Below are 22,344 nucleotides of genomic sequence, written 5' to 3' on the forward strand. Positions count from 1 at the left end.
GTCCCCCCACCTTTTTATTTTGAAAAATTTCAACTCTGAAAAAAAGGACTTGTTGAACAATTTGAACAATGTAATATTTTAATGTATTGTTAAAACAGTTATTCTGTATGTTAATGATTCACTACATCTGGCAGACAAAAATTTGCTGAGTGCTTAAGTAGATAAAACACTGCACCAAGAGCATTACACAAATTACTTCATTTAATCAAAAATCTCTGTAATTGTAACTAGTAACAGTTCCATTTTTACAGATGAGGAAACTGAGTCCTAGAATACTTAAATAAGGTGCCCAAGATCACACACTAAGTAATATGCAGAATTCAAAATTTCATGACTAATTCCAGAGCCCTGGTTTTAACCAGTATACTTACTTGTTAAAATACATCTTTACATAATAAATGCAATGTGTCAAGCTTGTTTGAATCTTGGATATTAAAAAAGAAACAGCTACCAAAGACATTTGGTGTACAATTTGGAAAATTTTGCTATGGGTTGATTATATAAGCGAGTATAGAATTCCTGTAAGTTTTCTTGGGTACGATAGAGATATTGTGCTTTAAGCAGGAAATTGTTCTTACTTTCAGTCAGTGAAGTACCTAGGAATGAAGTTTCACAATGTCAACCTACTTTCAAATGATTCAGTTTAAAAATTGTGTGTTAACAGTCCCGCGTGCACACAACACACACAGAGCAACTGTGGCATGATATTACCAATGTATGAATCAATGTGAGGGGTGGCGGAATTCACTATGTATATTCAATCTGTAAACACGCCGCGGAAATCGGAATCTGTCCCGTCCGCGCCCCGCGGGCGGCGTTTCCGGCGGGGAGCCCTGGGTGCGGCGGGCCTCTGCGGACGAAACTAAGCACGACCAAAAGGAGTTCATGCTTTAAACAGAGGCAAGTAGCCACCAAACATTATTTCTTGGACTTGGAAAGCATGCTGCGATGCCCGAGTCTCCGACCAAGAGCGGAACCGAGAGCAGACCACGGGAGCCCACAGGACTAGGGAAGTCTAAGCGGGGATCGCGACACTCAGCTTGGGTCCCGCGTGGGGCACGCCCCTCCCGTCTAGGCCAATCGGGAGCTCGGAGGCGGGGCCTGGCGACAGGAGGCGGGGCAGGTGGCCTAAGAGGGTGTGTCCGAGGCGGGGCCGGAGGCGGAGCATGTGCGGAGGAGGGTGTATCTAGGGGCGGGGCGGGTCCTGGAGCGAGTGTGTCTGGACGCGGGGCGGCCGTCTCCAGAGGCGGCGGTCTTCTGGTGCCGTCCGCGTCCGGCGCAGGTGCAGAAGCCCGCGGGCTTCGGCCTCGGGCGTCAGGCGATGGCGGCGGGGGCCCGGATGGAGGATGTGAGTTCGCGGAAGTGCGGGCGGCCGTCCTGGAAGCCCGCTTCCTGTGCCGGGTGGCTGGGCGGAGACTGCGGGAAAGCTGCTCTCGCTGTAGTGCGTCTAGGCGCTCGGGGCTGGGGGGCAGGTCCTGGGTGCCGGCATGTTTCCCTGCTGGAGGCCCGACAGGCTGCTGTCTCTGGGCGCCCGGCCTGCGAGCAGCGCGCGTCGTCGGCCCCGGAACGGGGAACTTCCCGTGAGGCTCTTTCGGCCCCCAGCCTGCGCCCGCGGCTTTTCCGGGCGCCGGTCCGCTCCGACGGCCCGGGGTTGCACGGCGCACCTACCTCCTCGTGGGTCCCGTGTCCTGGCTTACACCCAGGGGACGCGGGCGCACCGCCCTCCTCGTGGGTCCCCTGTCGTGGCTGACCCCGGGGGTGCAAAGGTTCCCCGGCCTTCTTATGGTCCCCTGTTGCGGCCGACTCCCCGGGGGCCTGCGGTCTTCCACATTGCTCCCCTGCCAGGGCTCTGGAAGGCTGTGGTCCTGGAGGGGCGGCAACATACAGGCCAGTTTCTAGTCCCCAGACCGTACCTGTCACTGCCATCACCCACACTGGAGAAAAGCACTGTCATGATGTTTTGAATGTCAGCATGAAAGGATATTTAATTATCCGTATTAGTGGATCCCTATCAGATTTCTGGGAAACCAGTGGCCTACTGTACGATGTATATATAGCATGGAGTAATAGGATGATTGCAAAAGTTTTTAATTAAGTATATTAAAACATTTTTAGGGAGAACATGTATTTGTGCCTAGAATTAACTGGGTTGCCTCACTGGCGCATAATAAAGTTTTTCTCTTGAGAAATGCAAAGTTGACAGTTACACTAAAGCACTAATTTGGACTAATCAAAACCAGTATTACTGTTGTCCTATCACTGAATGAGGTGCATGAGGCAAGACACATGAAACACCATCTGGCCCTACAAGAGCTTAAGTTCTTATGCAAAAGGAGACCATAGTTAAACTATCGTGGTTAAATAAAGACCAGCACTTTCTAATGACAAGACTAAAAATTTCAATTTTTTTAAGTTAAGAAAATGCAAAACTAATTTTAAGACCTAGAAGTAGATTTGAGACGTATGTTTTTAAAGAAAAATTCATTCATTGTTCCTGAGTTTTTAAGGGTGAAGTTTATGAGCTGAGAATGTATGGGACAAATGAACATCTAAGAGGAAAATGAGACTTAGAAAAATGTGTGCAGTGAATGCTTCGTGGTTGGTGCTAAGCCGCCCCCAGCATTCTTTTAGCTTCAGGGTGAATACAATCCTAGAAATCTGTTTCACCAAACAATTGGAGATTAATGTTTCAGCAACGGTTACATAGGTAAATAACTTTAGGTGTGAGCAAACTGCCTGCTTTTGGTATTTTGTGGACATGATTTCTACCATTCAGTGAAAAGCTAAAATTTATAGTGCATTTCACGGGCCCAGACGCTTCATTGAGTTCACAGAGGCAAAGGCTTTTTAGTTAGGGTTCATTGTTTGCAAGCTTTAAGATCAGCTCTGGCCCATTTAAGGTAGAAAAGGATTTATTTGAAAGGATATAGGGTGGGTGAACACCTAGGCCTCTGAAAGGACCAAACATGGGCAGCTCACAGGATCTAAGCAACAGGGGTTCTTTCAGGGCCTGTCTGGGGATGAACCTGCCCCTGGTCTGCCTGTGCTGGGCTGTGCACAGTAAGACTTGGATTGGCTCTGCCCTCTCCGGTTCTGTGACCACCCCGGGATGAAGGAGGGTGCAGAGTATTGAAGGTGTCCCTGGTGAGTCTTACTGTAGAGGTAGACAGTGGGTCTTATTACAGAAGAAGAGGGAAGAGATACCAGGTGGGCAAAACAACAGAGACCTTCTGCAGGGAGCAGTATAGTTGTTAACAGTGGAAGTGAAGAAATTGGATTCAGGAGTGGTCTACCTTTTACCTTTCATCTGCAGGTGGTGAGTTACAAAGAATGACAAGGTGTTCCTATGGTTATACCACATTTTCCTATATTATCCATCAGATAATATATTTGATAGAGCCACCAAATACATTGTATTTACTGAAGATCTAATAAATGACATAGAGAAGGAGCCATATTATACTTCCAACCCCTTCAGTGTAGACAGGAGAAACAAAAAGACACATAAAAAAAGGAAATAATATAATCTAGCATAAAAAATATTCCAAATTATTATTAGGGGGCAGTATATTTTATAGGAGTTTTGAAGTAGAAAGAAAACACTTGGCAGTACTAGTTTGTAGAGAACTGAAGTCTTGGTTGGACCTTGAAAGGTGAGTTGGATCTAGAAAAAAAATGAGAGGCTATTTGTGGGGCATTTCAGGTCCCTTAGGCTGGGGAGAGGTGTGTGAAAGGAAAGTAGTGGGGGCTAAATAAAGTAGACTGTTGTCCTACAGTTAAGGTTTCAATGCTAGCTTTGATTAAATTCCCAGGTTTCGAGTGTTCAAGAAGTTGGGCAGATAGGTTTTCATCCCCCACACACATTGGGCACCTGCTACGTATTAGGTGGTAAAGGTACATAGTCCTTACAAGGCGCACTATTCCAGCAGCTTTGATATGTTGTGCTTCGTGTTGGGATTTATAACAGAGGTGTGTAAGAGTGCAGTAGGAATGTCTGTTCCCAGCCAACATGGAGTCACAGGGACTGGATTTGTCTTTCTGCCTGAAATAACCAAAAAGCTGTATCTAATATATGCAACAGCCCTTTGTGAGATATTGAACATCAGGCAATAAAGGACGATGATCTCAGAGAAGGGGAAGCAATGCAGTAAGTCATGTAAGTGCCCCAGCTCACCACCTCACAGAGTTTGCAGGCTGTGGCCCAGGAAAGGAGACCCCAGCGAAGCTCAGCAGATGCTCTGATTGAGGAGATGGAGCTGAGAGTCTGGGGAGATTGAGGCAGCTGGAGTTTACAGGACAGAGTACCTGGAGAAGAGAGAGCTGCACAGAAGGAGAACTCTGAGAAGGTTCAGTCCTCTTAGGAATTTAGCAGAGCGTCACTCCATGTATGCCTGGAGGAAAATCCCTTAGGATTTTAGGAAAAGAACCACTTGAAAGGATTGGCAGGAACAGTACTTGGTGCTCATGCAGGGCCAGGAATAGTGCCTATTCCACAACCAGACTGGAAACCTCATAATTCATAGGGTTTTAAGTAGAGTACTGTGAAAGCTCTTGCCTTTGTAGTGCAGAACAATTAACCTTAGACTATACATGGCTATGGGCCCACCAAATAAGTCTTAAAAGCAATACCAAAAAGATCAAGCCATTTCCAAGTAACTTCACTGTATCCTAGAACAAATCCCAAGAATATGTATAGGAATGTAAAAATGTCCAGGACCCAAAGAGGTTAAGTTTTTCCAAGTCTGGCATTCAATCCCAGATGTGATGTAGGTGTGATATCATGTAGGTGACCTGACATAATGTACGTGTCAGCTAATGCTATGGTATTAATCATTTCACAATATATAGGTATACCAGATCAACTAGTGGTACACCTTCAACTTACACAATGCTCTATGTCAGTTACATCTCAGTGAAGTCGAAAACATTATCAGGCATGCAAAGAGGTAGGAAAATATGATGTGTAATGAGTCAACTGAAACTGATTCAGAAATGATATGATAGAAATAGCAAACAAGGACATTGAAAATTATTACAACTGTTCTCAGTATGTTCAAAAGGTTAAAAAGACATATGGAAGATGTAAAATGAACTCAAGTCAAACTTGTAGAGAAGAAAACTAGTGTCAGGTGCAAAGGGCAGTGGAGCAGTGTTGAGGCATCAGAGGAGAGGCAATCATTTGGCAGGTGGGAAAGGATAAGTAGGGGCACTGGAGTGGAAGGGTTTCCAGAGAGATGGGGACAACTCGTAGCATGGGGAAGGAGGAGGTGGTGCGAGGCAAATCCTGAGAGTGCCTTGGGCATGGGTTGTATGGCAGAAGCCAGACTATGGATTTGGACTTTTTTGTCCTGAGTGTAATCAGGAGGTACCCAAGGTTTTGGGGAGAGAAACGTGAATGTTAGTTTTGGAAGACCTTTGACTGCAAAGAAGCTGCTGAGGTCTGGAGACTGAAAGGCACTAGGAGAGGCCGTGAGAAATGAGGGCCTGGGCTGAAATAGAATAGAGAGAAATAAACAGAGTTAGAACTGTGTACTACTTTGTGGGGAGCAAGGGGAAACAAGAGGTAGAGATAACAGAGGCGGATACGCATGGACTGCTGTGCCACGCAGTGCTGCAGTGCTTGTATGTGTAACCATTTAAACTGCCCAGCAGAGCTATGGAGCAGCTGCTTTTTATTCTCCTTGTTAAGGTGAGGAAACTGAGGCACAGCTAGGAAGCAGTGGAACTTATATTTGACCCCAGGCAGTTTACTTAGGAGCCTGCCCTTAACCACAGCACCTGCTCCATAGCATGGTCAGAGTTGATTCTCCCCACAAGCCTGATAGTCTCTCCTGGTTACTCCGGTCTTCGATGATACCATAACCTTGGTAGGGAACACTGCAAGGAGAGGTCTGGAACACTCCTTCGTTCATCGTATGGTTGCTGGGTACTGACCCTGAGCACTTCTGGGCACTAGGATTACAAAGACACATAGGGGGTGGTGAGTTAGTGGGTCTCATGAAGTCTACTGGAAGAACATTAGTAAGGTCCTCACAGAATAGTATGATAGAGGGGTTGAGCACAAAATGCTTGGAAGGCACTGAGGCCCACGTGATCTGCAAGCTTGGGCGCCCAGGAAGGCTACCTGTGGGAATTGCCCCCACTGGGCCTGGGAGGATGCACAGACGTTAGCTCCACATAGACTGGAGGCTGAGTCATCTGCTGACAGAGAGCTAGAGGCAGAAGGGTCTTGAAGAGAGCAGACATAATCAGAATCACACCATAAATTATGGCAGACTAAACAGGAAGCGATTTAGGCATTGAATTAAAAAGAATTGCAGAGCAGCAATGAACGTCTGAGATAGGGAATCGGGAAGACCATCCAAAGTAACGTCCTGCCCCAGATTGCTGTATTTATCTTTGCAACCCCAGTGCCCGGCAGCCATCCCGTACACCATCTGCCCCACTGTCCCACTGTTGACCCCTGCCGAAGTTAAGAGCCCTTTTTCTCTGTCTCCAAATCCAATTCTCAGGCTTCCCTTTTCCCTATGAAATCTTTTCCATTTCACTCTAGGGCAGCTAGCTAACCTAAGTCTGCTGCGTCATCTGTGCTGTGCACCTGATAATTTATTACTTACTTCCGTGTAGTATTCATGCACTATGTTGTATCATATTTGCTGGTATTGCAGTTTCATCCTGCATGCCTTTATCCCTAACCTCTACAATGAAAATGTAATCTCTTGGACAGGGACTGTTTTATATTCTCTTATCTAGGGCAGAGCATCTTCTATGTAATAGTTTTTGTTAAGAGTCTGAGATTGTGAGATTGTCATGTTCACTACAGACCAGAAGTACTGTTGCTGTCAAGTCAGTGCCTTTAGACAAGACCAGCCGAATTTTCAGGTTTCAGCTCAACCTTCGTCAGCTACTTCAGTGACATTGCCACTGGTTGGTTTCACTGAGAATCTGGTGTCTATAAACTGAAGTCTCCTCAAGGGTCTATCAGGGTGATCTGTTTCAGTTAGTACTCTAAAATATTTCTGTCATAGCTAAAAGGCTAATAAAGCTTCCACCAACTTTCCAGAATTTTGTAGAACACCAAGATGTAGTTTGAGAATTGTAACCATATATAATTGTTTCATCAGTAATATAAATAGTATTAAGTAAATCAATACTTAAGATTTGAGGGTTTAGAGAAAATTGTTTCTTTAATCTCAATATGTACATATTACCTCACTTGCAGATGATTGAATTAAGATTTCCTGTACCCATTTTAATACCTGTTTTCACCAAGTTCTAGACAGTAGTTACTAAGAGATTGATGATATATGTATTTTTTAATTGGCTTTAGGTAGGGACTGTGTTTTTCTTGCCTTTGATTTAAGTAATTGTTTTTAAAGCTTATAGTTTAGCAGATTTGTCTTGGAAACATAATCCAAAAAGCGTTGATTATAGCTTCCGTTTTTCTGTACCCCAGGGTTCCTTGGATCTCACCCAAAGTACTGAGGATGACCCCCTTCTGGACATCCAGCATCTCCCACATTACTTGTTACATGCGCATTTTAGACCCAGATTCCACCCTCTTCCTACCGTCATCATAGCAAATCTTCTCCTGTTAATACATGTAAGTTAGCTGGGTGGAGGTGATCCATCCAGAGGTAATGTTCTTAAGAAATATATAAGGTCTTCAGAGGGGAATTTGGCTACATCTGCAGACATTTAAAATGTACTTTTAAATTCCTCTCTCTGCTTCAAAGAATTTATTGTAGACATCTTTGCTTATGTGTAAGATATGGTTGATTTTAGTAATATTGTCTGTAATATCTAGAGACTGTGGCCACCATTCAGAGGACACTTTGTATGTCCATCTGTTTAACTCTGCAACTGTTAAGAAAATGTGTATGTATTAATGGGAGACTGGCATTGAAGGTTACATTGTTGAGTGGAAAAAGACCAGCCTTACAACAGTGTGTACAGAATGTTGCCTATTTTAACAGGGAATGGGGAGGGCTAGGGTTGGCATGTTTTCCAGTACAGAATAGAGTATTTCCAGAAGTATTCAGAAGACCCTTTAACACTAGCCACTGAGGTGAGGACTGAGAGCCTCAGTGGAGGGGACACCTGGCATTATTTACTGTTTGCCTTTTGTGGTGTTTGATTTTTATTTGTTTGTTTACCATATGTATGTATTACTTTTTCAGTTTCTTAAAAAAAAGATGTAGGTTAGATAAGTCTATATATGCTGACGCAGAAATTTATCAATTTATCAACACTTAGAAAGCATTGTTAAATAGAGAAATCATGCTGCAGCTGAACAATATGCACATTGTTGTCCCATGTTTTGTATGATGATAAAATTATAAATATCTGGGGATTTTTAAAAATAGGTTTGTTGCAGCTAGTAGGTAAAGAAATCCTGGAGAGCTAATGCACAGCGTTGTGATTATAGTCAATTATATGTATTGTAAACTTCAGCATTGCTAAGAGAGTAGATGTCTAATTGTAGCCATCACAAAAAGGAAATAATTTTGTGATGTGATAGAGATATTAGCTAATGCTAAGGAGGTGATTGTATTGCAATATATAAATATCGAATCAACAGTCATGCTCAGCTGCTGCTCCAGTGAGACAGTGTGGGAGACTGGAACTTAGCTGCATGCATTGAGAGCGATGCATCCACGCTCCTGGTGTAGCTCTAGTAAGTGTGTCATGGTTCTGCCGTGGCTTCCTGATGGGTTATCGACTGACACTTCCTTCCTGGTGCCACCACATGCAGAGAACTCCTGGTCCCGTTCATGGCCTGTTTTCTAATTTCCTTTTACATTTTGCATAACATACTCTTTTAATTTATATGACATACTTTTTATGTATATACACCAAGCACACATCACTTTAAAAATCCTTTTTATACTTAATTGCCTGCCTTTGATACTATGAGATTGATTGCCCTAAATTTAGGACTAAGAAAATCTTACATGTTAAAGAACAACACAGATTAATATCTTTATGTGCTACTTTATGTAAAATGGATCTGTTGGGTTCAGTGTACAGTGTGTTATAGGGAATGTGTTGACTTTTCAACTTTCTGCTTTATGGTCAGATGCATCTTGAGTTTCAATAGCAAATATTGCTGCGGTGACAAATCACTTTGGCAAATCACATTATCTTGTAAGTAGATTTACTATATGCTAAGATTGTCCCCTTTTGGATACTTGGTGACGGATGCTAATCAAAGCATTTAAAATTTTTCTTTGATTTTTTAAATTATAGAATATTTCTAACTGTAACAAGTAAAATACTAGTGAAATGTACAAAGAAAATTATAACCTTTCCTTTTCTCTGTTTCAGCCCTTCTCCCTGAGTTAATAAAGTTTGTTGTATATCTTTCAGTGTCTTTTGTGAAGTTCATACCAATATATAGAGAATGATTTATACATATATAAAAGGATTCCTCTGCATTTCCCCCCAGAATTGGATAATATGTATTTATTACTATGCAGCAGAATTTTTCACCCTGCATACATCAGACTCTGGCAGGCTGGTCAAACCCCAGGTTGCTCAGCCATACCCCCAGAGACTTGGAGCTGGTCTGGGTGGGGCCTGAGAATTTGCATTTCTAAGAAGTGCCCAGGCGCTGCTGACTGCGGCTGGTTTTGAAAACCACACTTTGAACTACTACTCTACAATTTATTTCTTTTAATCTTAATATAGACAGACACTTATAGATATTAGCCAAACTAATACACAGAGATTTAGTTAATTATGTTATAGACAAATAATATTCTATTATATGGGGGGTGTATGTACATTTAATCAAGCATTTTGCTATGGGTAGATACATATACTTCAGCAATTTCAGTTCTTTGTAAATACAGAGAATGCTGTAGTAAATAGACATGATTATATACCGTAGGTACAGGTGCTTACTTGTGAGGAATAGAGTCCCTCAGGTAGGACATCTAGGTCAAAATATTTCCAAATTATTTTTCAACAGCAATTCCCAGACCAATCAGCAATACGAGAATGTTTGCTTGTAATTTGGCACCAATGCTTTACATTTTGTTAATCTAATTGGATAGTTACTCTTGTTCTCTTAAAACTGAAACTAGGAATAAGCCTTAAAATGATTTTTATTAGTTACCTTTCAGGTGCTAAACTAATTATTTTTACTCTTTTCTATAAAACAGAAGCAGGCAGGAAACTGCATTTAACATTAAGTACTTACCTCTGTTAGATGGGATCTGGGGTGATTTTTATTTTCTTGCTTGTGATTGTATCTGTTTTCCAAATTTTCTGTAGATTTTGCTCTACATTTTCTGTTTAAAAAGTTGGTCAAGATGCACAAAATATGTTTTTAAACTCAAAAAATGCGATTTTTTTCAAACAAAAACATTTTATATAAATAGGATGGCAAAGGTGCAAGAGTATGTGCTGGGATTGTGGTTATTGTTTCTTAAATTCAAATAACAAATATTAACCCCACTGCTTTCCTTTCCCCCAGGTTGTGTTTGTGATTTTAGCATTTTTAACAGGTGTGCTTTGTTCTTACCCTAATCCAACTGAGGACAAGTGCCCGGGAAACTATACCAACCCCCTGAAAGTTCAGACAGTCATAATCCTTGGAAAAGTTGTTCTGTGGATTCTGCACGTCTTTCTTGAACGCTACATGCAGTATCACCACAGCAAAGTGAGAAACCACGGCTATACCACAATCTACCGATCAACACGGCATCTCAAAAGACTAGCGCTGATGGTGCACTCTGCTGGTAAGCCTACTTGTCTTGATCAGCTTGTCCGTGGTTTGTTGAGTGGCAAAAATGACATTAGAAAGAAAACATGAAGTTTGACTTAATACTCAAATATATATTTTTGTGAGAGCACGTGTGTTTTGGCCACTAAAATTCATGATACTTTTCTTGTGATACATACAGTTTTAATTTTCTTCTGAAAATGTTTGTTAGTGTAGGGGAAGAAGAGAAAATTCCCTCTCCCCTTTCAGGTTCTTGACTGAGACTTCCCCTATAACAGAAGACAGATTAGCAGGAGAAACACCAGCAGAAGTTTAGTAACATATACACATGGGAGATACACGGGGAAGCCGACTGTTTTTTACCCAGTTAAAAAACTACCCAGAAAAACACCCTGAAGTAGCCTAAGCCACCACCTTAAATACCTTCTCCAGCTAAAGACAAAAGAAAGATGTGGGGGAATAGAGCAGTTTTGGGAGGTTACCAGGCAAAGCTGAGTAAACAAGGATAAGGTTATACAGATTTACATCCCTACCTTCTCCACTGCTAAGAGGTTCTGGAGATGTAAGAGACTCCTTCCGGGTACAGAGAGGAGGGAGCACTCTTTGCAGGTGGAGATTTCCCTTGAACACGCGACTGTCTCTTACCAAACGATAAGCTTGGTATGCAGAGCTTTTCCTGTATCTGCTGTTTCTTAAAAATAATCAGCTTAAAGTAATCCTCATGCCGAAAATAGAAAAATTAATTCATTTTGTTTTGTTTTGTGGAGATGGGAGAAGGGTCTTTGCTTTCCTTCCAAATAAGTTGAAAATATTAATCTGCTTTATCTGTTCTCCCTTAGATGTGCAAATATATCTATCAGATATTATTAGTTACATGGCAAGTTGCATATTTAGCTGTTGTTTCTGTTTCACTGGAATGAAAACTCAACTTTTCACTGAGAAGCAGTAATTTTCAACCTGTCAGGGCGTCCCAGAGAAGTTCTTCGGCCTGAAAGGGTGGTGCAGAGACTGAGGCCATGTCAAGTGCAGCTTGAGGGAACTTCCCTCCAGTATGGATTTTTGGAAGGAATAAAAACAGGTCCCAGTAGGAGTTCTCGGACCCCAGGTGTTGCTCTGGGAGGAGGGGGTTCTCCGGGCAAGTTCACTATGAATTCTCAGAGACCTAGAAGAGCAAGTTGGGGGCTTAAAAGGAGTTAATATCACGTTTATTCTTACTGCTGTCACCGGGCTATGTATACGTGGCTGACTTGAAAGCATTCCCCAGGCTGGCTATAGGTTCTGCTCCCCAGCCTGCCTCCTGCTGGTGGCTTGGTTTCCCTGCTGCTTCTGCTTATGGCCCTGGGACTGTGCAGTCTCTCTCCCCTGCTCTGTGGGCCCCCTAAGCTCTCCTCCACTCTGTTTTGTTCTCTCTCAGTTCTACTCTTCCCACCCCTAGCCCTAGGAGGAAACCTGTGGGTGGGTCACTGTAGTGACTGGCAGACCACCAACCAATTACATGCCAGGAATTGGGGGCTGGGGAGGAGAGAATGGATGTCTTCTCCACCTCTCCCTTGAGCCCATACTCTCTTGACTGACCAGCCCCTTTGTCCATTCACACGTTGTACATTCACAGGGAACCAATGAATTGCTAATTCTACATGTGGCCTCCGGTCCCCGCCACATCCCCCAAGGTGGGGACCTTGACCCCCCCACAGTCAAACTACAATAACCAATCATCCTCCTGTGGGGGTGCGGGCCCAGGCCAATACTGAATACTGTCCCCCATGAAGTCTTGCAGGGACACAGGCCAGACATGGACTCTGACTCCAGTTTCTGTGTCCCGGACCTCAGCGGCTAGAACTGCTGCTCTGGCTTTAATTGGTGCCACAGTTCTGACAAGATTTTATTGGGCTGCCCATCAAGTTTTTCTTTCACTACCCCAGCCTTTATCAAATCAACCCATCTGGGTCCTTGAGACCTTCACGGGGCCCTATGCACCTCTCCTTTCAGTTGTAGCCCATACTTCCTTCCATGCCCTTATTGTTTCAACCTCCCCCAAATCTGCTAAAGTACAAGTAGCCTCGCTTATTGGTTGCTCTATGTGGGGGGCAAGAATAATCACTAGGGGCCCCTAGTGAGATACACATGTGGGAGCTATATGCAGCACCAGATTTCTCATTCCTATAGTGAACAACTCCTCATTGGGGGGTCCATATTATAGATGATATTTTTTATGCCCAATTTTTTCCACTTAGTGGATAAATACAGTAAATCACCCTGATTAGGTGGAACTGCCCTGATCCAGCTGTCAGCCAATCCAGAAATGTTTGATTCCCTGAGGCATGACAGGCACTTTGCAACGGCTGCTGGAGGGAAGGGTGAGTCGTCAGGGAAGCCAGTCTACTCATTTCAGAACCCGACATAACAATGTCTTCCACCCCCGTATCCCAGAGACGCAAAAGCCATGTAGGCAGAGGTTCCGATGGCTTCTGCCTATATCGGATGCTCATGTCCACCAGCTCCTCCTGGGTGTATGGGCAGAGCATGGAGTGTTCTACAACCTGGGGAGGGGGCGGCTTCTTCCCCTGAGGAGCCTGTGGTGGTTTCGTTTTTATTTTTTTAATTACAGCTGAGCGGGCCTTTAATACAGGAGAGGCTGGTGCCTTGGGTGGTGGCCTCGGCAGCAGATCGGCCCTTGGCCCCACCGCCTAATCTCCCTCCCGGCTTCTCTACCATCTCCAGGGCTGAAGGCACTGCTCTTTCCTCCCCATCCCCCATGGCCTCCTGCAGTGCAGCCTCTCCTGCCACCTCCCCCCTCACCTCTGCTAAGGAATCTTCCAGAAGTACAACCCTTTTTCTCAATAACTGTCTCGCTTCCCTAAGGGCTTCCCATAGGTCATTGCCTAGCTCCTCCAAGCGAAAGCGATGCTGAAGTGTGTCTCTCTTTTGCCGAAGTCCCTCTCTCTCCTTGACAACCCTTTCTTTCTCGTCAATAGCCCTCTTTTCCTCCTGGATAACATTTTCCATTATCTTGAAGAAAAGAGACCCTATAATGCCAGCTGCTGCATGGCCCGTCCAGGCCTCTAAGCAGTCTTCTGTCTCACAGAGGGGTAATTCTGTAGCTTCTGGTGTCTCCACACTTCCCAATTCTGGGGAAGGCCCCACCCCTCTAGGAGATACTTTACCCTAGAGACCAGTTCCCCACTAGGCATTCCCAGATTGGGAGCCCCACAGATAGGGGGCTCCTGGGTGAAGCTGCGCCCTCTGCCACTGCAGCCACTGGGGCCTCCCCACTATCCACAGAGGGAGTTATGGGCCTCTCCCCACCATCTCTAGGGGCAGCCTGCCCAAGGGCCGTGCCCATGTAGACAAAGTTCAGGTTTAGAATTCCTGCTGACTACTGCCAGATGTAACTCCAGGGGGGGAACCCTGGGGCAAAATACCTTTGAAACCAAAATCAGTCAAAGAGAGCAATAAAGTTTAAAACCCATTTGTTGCTTACAAGCAGTTGGCCCATGTCTCTCACTCTCCTGCTGCGGCAGAAGCGAGCGAATCCAACCCCCAACCTATCCGATCCAGATAAGCCCTCAGTTGCCCAGGTAATTACCCAATGATATGGAGATGAACTACTTTCCACCCCTTGGAAACACTGTTGACATGGAGATGCACTAAAGCCAGGCGAGAGATTCTGGAAATACTGCAATTTTACCCACACGGGGGGATTTGGTTAGAGCACAGCTAATGGGGAAGGTGCCTCAGGAACCCAGACCAGATGCTATGAGTCTGAACTCTGACTGCTGGGCAGGGTTTGCTCAGATTGCTTTTAGGGTCTCCACAGCATGTGCCACCCAGGGGAGTGTTGTTCACCGTGGTCTCCCCATGTGGCGGACCTGGTTCACAGCACGCCTCATGGCCCCCGGCCCAGAGATGCGGGTATTGCTCAGCATGTCAGAGCTCCTCGGAAAACTGCTCACTTTCGGTGCAGAGCTCTTTCCTAGTTTCTTTCCCCTAAATGTTGTAAAAGGTACATATTCACAAAACTAATGTACAAAGTCAGCAGTCTGTCAACATGCTAATACATTGTGACTTTGTTAGCCACAGGACAGTTAGGGCCTGGAAGAACATCGCATCCTGTAGAGACTTCTGGTGGTTCACTAAGCATGGCTATTTTGGCTCACGGTCATCCCCTTGTACCATGAAACAGAAGAAAAGTCAGCAAGCACCCCTACACCACCAACACTGTGATCAGACTTCGATAAATGTGTTAGTTTTAGGAAATTCTAAGGACACTATAGGAATCCTTTCTGCCCCAAACTTTTCTTTGACATTCTTCAGAATAAAAGGGCAGAACAAGGTTAAATGGTCTTCAATGATAAAAACTGGGTATGCCGAGCAGGGGGATAGCTTATATTTACTGACTGCTTAAAGGTTGGGCACCAGCTCAATATTTTCACAGATGTACTCATAACTGCCCTGTGAGCAATAATGTGACCCCCATTTTTCAGAGGAGGAAGTGGAAGAGCAGAAGTGTTAGGTCATTTACCCAAGGTTAGCAGCATGTCCTAGATTTTCAACTAGGTGGCATGGCTCATGGAAGCACGCTTAACCCTAAGAGTTCCATGGGATCAGGATGGGCCACAAGGTTCACGGGTGCCTCTGGAAACTTAAGAACTGGGGTAATGCAAATTTCTAAAAACTGCATAATTTTTTAAATGCACACGGGACCCAAAAGAATGTCATTGTTAATTTTATAAGGCAAGAAGTCATTCCTTAGTTTTTAAAGTCCAGATCCTTATATATTTGTATTGTAAGGCACCATTAACTCTTAGAAGTGTTTTCTCTTTTTCCAAAAAAGATTAGCAGTGTTTTGGTTTTTCTCCATTAGCTTCTTCCACTGCCAAGTGTAAGTGGATGTGGGTGTGTGCGTGCCCTGTGGGTGTGCTGCCTTGAACCGTGCAGCCAGGTACTTGGGAGGATGGTTGCAAGTGCTGGGTGCCGCCAGGGCACCACCTGGGCGTGTAACCACGGGCGCTAGCTGACATGTCTCTCCCTCAGGCAACACGGCGCTGCTCCTCACGCTGTGTGTGCAGCACTCCTTCCCGGAGCCCAGCAGACTGTATCTGGACCTCATTCTGGCCATCCTGGCCGTGGAGCTGGTCTGTTCGCTGACCTGTCAGCTCATTTACGCAGGTAAGAATACCACAAGGCTGTTTTGGTAAAAGACCTTTAACTGCCTCTTCTATCCCTGATAATGGAAAGCCTGGCCCATGGTCCTTTGAGGCAGGGAAGATTTTCTTTGTTGCTGAGAGCTATTTAGCACCTATTTACCCATCGTTGCTTGACCACATCCAGACTTCTCTAATTCCAAACTACCAAGAAGATAGCAGTGAGTCACATTTCTAAATTTGTGTCATCAACAAATTTTTGTCAACAAAAGTTAAGGCTTTTCATCAAAAATAAAAACACAAATCAAAAAGGCACAACTTTTGCTTCCCCAAAGACAACTGAAATGTGAGTCTACCATTTAAAATTAAAAATAACAAAATACAAAATAAGTATGTAAGTAAATAAATAAAGCATGTATAACTGCATTTAGCTCAAACTTGCTTTGGGATAAACCATTTAAGAACCCACTTCTCTCTAAATTCAGAGCTGTCTGAGGGTTGGTCTGTCTTCTGTTTCTCTCTCCTAGCACTGAATGGAAAATTAAAATAAGCCTCAGAAATGTTAGTGTGGTAAATAGACCTAAGGATACTTGAACAGAAAGAAATTCAAGCCCTGGAGAAATCTAGATTTCATTCCTGCTGCAGTATTGACATGCAATATAATCTGTCCATGACAGTAGCTCACTTTGTGTCATTGAGCAACGGTAGTTGCAATAAAATACCTTATCTATCCATTTGAAAGAGATCATTTGTTTAGTTACGAAGGAGGAAGTCACATAGGTCTTAGCTTGTGTTTAATATACTGATTTTTTTTTATGTGTCTCCTTGAAGTCTGGAATATTTAGAATGAATGGAGTAACTAGTTTGTACATGTGTATGTCATATTCCTAATCAGCTTTCATGAACTTTTCTGTTTTTATCAGCTAGCAATTGGCTAAATTAGGTAGAGGATTGCACTTGTAACTTACTCTAAAAAAAAGATATACAACCCACTTAACATCCTAGAAACCTAATTTTTCAGTATATAGGAAACAGCTCATTACTAAAGTGACTCATGGACATAAATCAACATTGAATTGTCTTGTTAATTGAGATCAATTCCATTCTATGACATGTCTGTCAAGTGCTTTAAATGGAGTTAATAGTTGAGATCTAAGCATAGAATTCAGTTACCATGTTATTTTATAATACCTCTCCCTACAATTTTTATTTACTACAAGGGTGCAAGCCTTCAGGAAAGTATTTTCTGTAATACCTGTGGAACGCTGTGTGACATAGAAGGAGGTGACCACAATACTCCAGCAATCACGTGACTGCTATCATGGAAATAAGGGGAAATTAATACTGTTAAAAATGTAGGCCAACATTTATTTCTCTAAGATTTACTTTTATTTTTAATGACTGGATGTGGCATTTCGAATTAATGATCTTATAAATAAGGCAGACAATGTTAAAAAGGCAGAAACCTGAGACCATTTCAAAGCTGGCAGAGGAAGTGCATGTTCCAAGAACAGTGAGAGGAACTAATTATTACAGTTAGGCACAAATATGTTAGTTACATGACACCTGAACTTGGACAAAAAGAATGTTCCTTTAGCATATACCATTTATTTTAATTCATTGTCTTCCTAATTAAAAAGAGTTGCTTTGGTCTATAGTCAGAGACTTAGAAGCGTGTTTCATGTCTATTTACATTAATTTTTAATTTTTTATCTGAATAAAATACACCATTAAATATTGTCTTTTAAAATCTCTAATATGCTTCCTGTTTTAAGAAAAACTGATAATTGGTCATTCAGACTTGCAAAATAAATACATGATTTACGTAGGAGAGATTTATAATGATCATAATTTTACATTTACATAGTGTAGGGTTTCTGCAAATATTGAGTTTCTTTAGAAGGTTCAAATATGACTGTATTGCCACCACTCCTTCAATAATAGGCTTACTTTTTAAACTTAGAATGTTTCTTTAAATATACTGTAGGTTCCAACAGGATAAGGTTAGGGAGTAGCTTCTAGGGACAAATACTGCTTTTGTTCAATGTCAAAGAAAATTTAAGGTTGATTCCCTCATATATGCATTTTTCTTGCTTTTCTATACTAAAAGGATAGCTAGTTTTGATAATGTTGATAATGACTCTTTAGGACATGATTCTTTGATATGCTAATCCTAACCTAAACTTGATTTATTTATATCAAAAGTAGTTAACCTCCTGAAAACCAGGTGAACTCTTCTTAATGAGCACTAATTTGCTTGACTACCTCTGTAGGGAAAACTAGGTAAATAAAACTTAAAACAGTTTTGAGATACTAAATTTTATTAGCTTTCTCTATTCCTTAAAAAAAAGCAAAAGAGTCAACAAACGCCACTCAGTTATTAGCTTTCCAGCAGCTGGTAAAACGGCCTTGAAGTTGTAAGGGGTGCAGTGGAGGAGCAAAGAAAATGTATATGAACAGGTCAATCTGTGTGTTTAGTATTGTGATGTTCTATGGCTTCTATGCTTTTCTTGGCTTATGATGGAAAGAGATTCTTGTTTATGTGGTTTGTACTGGTGTCATTGCCTTACCTCTGATCTAAAAAATGCTGAGTGCATTCAATTTAATTTCCTTTTTAACATTGCAAAGAGGAGTCTGAGAGATGGACATTTTCATATTGTCAGGCTATTGTGTGTCCTTTATTTCTGCCTCTTTTACTTTCTTTTCGTGTGTTATCTCCTGTGCCCTAATTCAAGAAACATATTTGCTATGAGTTTCTTTGTTTATTTAGGCATTCCTATGTGGAAGATACCATTGGGGATGTAAGATAGGGACATAAACAACTCAGATTCTTTGGCAGCCCTCATAGACATATTCATTCTCAGCTTTAACCTTACTGGATGACATTTGACCCAGCTGATCACACCCTCCTTGAAATGCCTTCCTCACTGGACTGCGCCCTCACTCTCCTGGTTTCCTACCTTCCTGCCTGGCCTGTGGTGGTGGAGCCCCACGGTCTGTCAGTTTCCTGCGACCCAGGAGGTGTGGCATCTCAGGTTTTGTGCTGTGCCATTTGAAGCCATAAGGCTTCACATTTCCTTGCTGCACCCCAGAGTCAAGGGCTCCCAGTTACATATCCTTACTTTGTTCTCCTGCCTTCATACCGCCTGCCCCTTGCTGGTTCTCTGATGAACCCTCTGCAAATCTCCAACCTTCTCACTTTCCTCTTTGACCTCTTTTCTTAAGCTTCTTCTGCCTCCCTCTCAGCTGAGCATGCACATTAGAATCATGTGGAGTCTGGCAGCTCCACCAATGGTTAAATGTAGGGCTGCCATTTAACTCAGCAATTGCACTTCTGTGTGTACATCCAAGAGAAACGAAGGCATGTAAACATCTACACAAAAACGTGGCCACAGGAGGTCACAGCAGCATTATTTATAATAGGCTTGAAAGTGCAGACAACCGCTTTCAATGATGTTAGGATGAATGGATGAATAGATAAACAAAATTTTCTATATCCATACTTGGAAATATTATTCATCCACAGAAAAAAATGAATGCATGGAATTAAGTACTAACCCATCCTACATGGATGGGACTTGAAAACATTATGCTAAGGAGAAGAAGCCAGACCTAAAATGACTGTGTACTGTATGACTCCATGTATATGAAATGCCCAGAACAGGCACATCTATAGAAAAAGAAGATAGATTAGTGATTGCCTGGACCTTGGTGCAGGGGCCAAATGGAGAATGACTGCTAATGTACCCATACTGGGTATACTGGGTTTCTTTTTAGGGTGATAAAAATGTCTAGAACTGATGGTAGAGATGGTTGCACAACCTTTTAAATATACTGAACCACTGAATTGTACACTTTAAATGGGTAAATTACATGATATGTGGATTATATTTTCAAAAGTTGTTATAAGAAAGGAAGGAAGTATATGTGGAACTTTAAAAAAATTTGGTGCCTGGGTTCAACCCATTTCCCTCCCTCACCCACATGCTGAGCGTTCTGACTGCTTCGGAGTTGCACCTGTAATATTCACACTGAGTTGGGCTGTCAGTCACTGCCTTGGTTGAGACCTGGCTCAGTCCTGGCTGTCCGCCCTTGCAGCATCTGGTGGAGACTGCGCTTTCCAGCCAGGTCGCAGAGTTGTCATTCAGATGGGCAGGGCCCCGGTATGGTAGCTGTTGTCCAGAGATGCAGATTACTCTGCTTTGCTCCGTTGTCAGGCCTGAGAAATTGAGAGAGAGCAGCAGCCTTCATTACTTCAGCTTTTCTACCTTCTGCCCACTTAATGTTAACTTGCTGGATGTATTTAACAAAATCTCAGACCAGAACAACCCAAGTTTATTTCGCATAGTTCAGAGGCTAGAAGTCCAAAATCAAGGTATCACCAGGTTTGGTTTTTCCTGAGGCCTTCCTTCTTGGCCTGTAGGTGGCCACCCTCTTGCTGTATCTTCACATGACCTTTCTCTGCCAGCGTCCCTGGGGTCTCCTCCTCCAACCAATCAGGGCTCTGCCCTTATTACTTCATTTAGCTTTGATTACTTCATTAAAGGCCCCTTCTCCAGCGATGGTCACACTGAGGGTTAGGGCTTCAACATAATAGTGTGAATTTGGAGGAAGACAATTTAGTCCATAATACTGCTTATCCCCAAAACACCAGGTTCCCCAGATCCTCTGCATGTGTTCACCTTCCTGGCTATGAGCACTTGCTGTGCCTTCCTTATTCTCACACTCCTTCTATTTTCATTCCCATTCCCTTTCAGCACATTCTCACTACCTCTTTAACATTGGTGGGTCTCAGCATTCCCTCACCAGCCCTCATCCTTCTTTATTCTATGTATTCAGTTACCATCTGTACACTAGTGGGCAGTCCCCGAAGGAACAGTCATCTGCTCTATCACTTCCAACTGGGTGTTCCACAGGTACACAAACAAGATCAGAATTGATCTGAGCATCTTTCTCCTTCTACAAAATTTTCCTCCATGCTATCCTTCCGCCCCTATCTCAGCTGGCAGCGCAGTGCCAGTCTGCCTGTGAGTTGGAAACCTAGGGTCATCCCTGGTTCTTCCTTCCACCTTCTTCCCCCTCCATCAGGCACTGGTCGGGCTCGGTCTGCCTGCCTCTCCAGTCTGCCTCTTCATTTGCATCGCCATAGCCACATGCGTGCCACGTCTTGCATGCGTCATTCCAGTAGGCTCACCACTGCTCTCCTACCTTCTGTCCTCTCATTCACATCCTTGCTTGTGCCAAGGACGTCATGTTCACAAGTAACTTGAATCATCAACAACTTCCCTCTTCAGTTTTCTAATGGCCTAAGGAAGAAACTGAAATCTTAGTTTGGTGCAAAAGGCTCTCCATGAACTGGCCCCTACCTATCCTTGCTCTTGAGAGATGATGGTGAGACCCTTTTGATGACTGATGCTCGCTCACAGGACAAAATCTAAGTGCGATGGCATGGCATGCCAGCGCAACATCTTCCCTGCCCACCTCCCATGCATCACCCCTTGTGTGTGCCCCCCCCCCACCCTCTCAAGATCTAAGTGTTTGTTCAGGACCTTCCTGCACTACAGCACCCTTCTTCTCCATTCCCGTATCTGGGGATTAAATCCTGTATGTCCCTTAATGCTGGACCCTATCCCTGCTCTCTCCCTCCCCTCTCAACATGCCTCCCATCCCACTGCTGCTGAGTAAGAGCTTTCCAGGGCTACCACAGCCCCTAGAGTGGGGCTCTGATTTAGGGTCATTTTATCACTGTTCTCTGTCATGGAATGTAGGCTTATCATCTGTACTTATCCCTGGACTAGTAGCCCTTTTTATAGGGTAGTGTCAACAGTGGAGGCTTTGAAGTCATGCTTCTGTTAAAACCTGGCTACTTGTCTAACTTCCCTGGGCTTCTGTTTATGCAATTGTAGAAAATAGGAATACTAAGGGCCCCCACAGCATGGGGTGGTTCTGAGAACCGAACGAAGCAATTCATGTAAAACAGTTCACTTGTGCCTAGTGTGTGTTTCAAGCACAAAAAAGAAATGCACAGAACAATGGCTGTTATTATCAGTGATAACGATAACCTCTGCCTTTGCCTTGCTTAGTACAGGCCTGGCATGTGGTAGACTTTCAATTTCTTGAGACATCAGTAAATGACCTGCTTACTCACTTTATGAAGCATTTTTTTGCATATTAACTTATTTGAAAAGAAGAGCCAGTTACTGTAATTTGAATAAGTGAAAATAGAAAATTTTTCATTGTTAGTCAACCTGACAATAATGATTTTTATTATTTTAGTGAGAATTCGAAAATTTAATAAAGCCAAACCACAGCCTGATATACTTGAAGAAGAAAAAATCTATGCTTACCCCAGCAATATTAAGTCAGAGACTGGATTCAGGTAAGCTTTGGGTGGGGAGTAAAAGATTAGAGAAAGAAAATTCTTTTTCCCTGGAAATCTAGAAACCATTCTAATGCTTGGAGACCATATGC

General features: G+C 43.3%; 1 protein-coding gene across 3 annotated transcripts in view; it reads left to right on the top strand.

Moving 5' to 3' along the window:
- Nucleotides 1–1,202: 1,202 nt before the first annotated feature.
- Nucleotides 1,203–22,344, top strand: part of TMEM192 (transmembrane protein 192) — a 94,325-nt gene continuing 73,183 nt past the window's right edge. For all 3 annotated transcript variants that reach the window (XR_008993609.1, XR_005025564.2, XM_036889063.2), the window contains exons 1-5: nucleotides 1,203–1,348; nucleotides 7,457–7,603; nucleotides 10,481–10,745; nucleotides 15,764–15,898; nucleotides 22,150–22,252. Coding sequence is in view for 1 of the 3 variants with exons in the window: in XM_036889063.2 (XP_036744958.2) it covers nucleotides 1,322–1,348; nucleotides 7,457–7,603; nucleotides 10,481–10,745; nucleotides 15,764–15,898; nucleotides 22,150–22,252 (677 nt within the window). In the remaining 2 variants the exon portion in view is untranslated. The remainder of the gene's footprint in view (nucleotides 1,349–7,456; nucleotides 7,604–10,480; nucleotides 10,746–15,763; nucleotides 15,899–22,149; nucleotides 22,253–22,344) is intronic.

This window comes from Manis pentadactyla, chromosome 1, assembly GCF_030020395.1.
Source record: "Manis pentadactyla isolate mManPen7 chromosome 1, mManPen7.hap1, whole genome shotgun sequence".
Taxonomy (NCBI): domain Eukaryota; kingdom Metazoa; phylum Chordata; class Mammalia; order Pholidota; family Manidae; genus Manis; species Manis pentadactyla.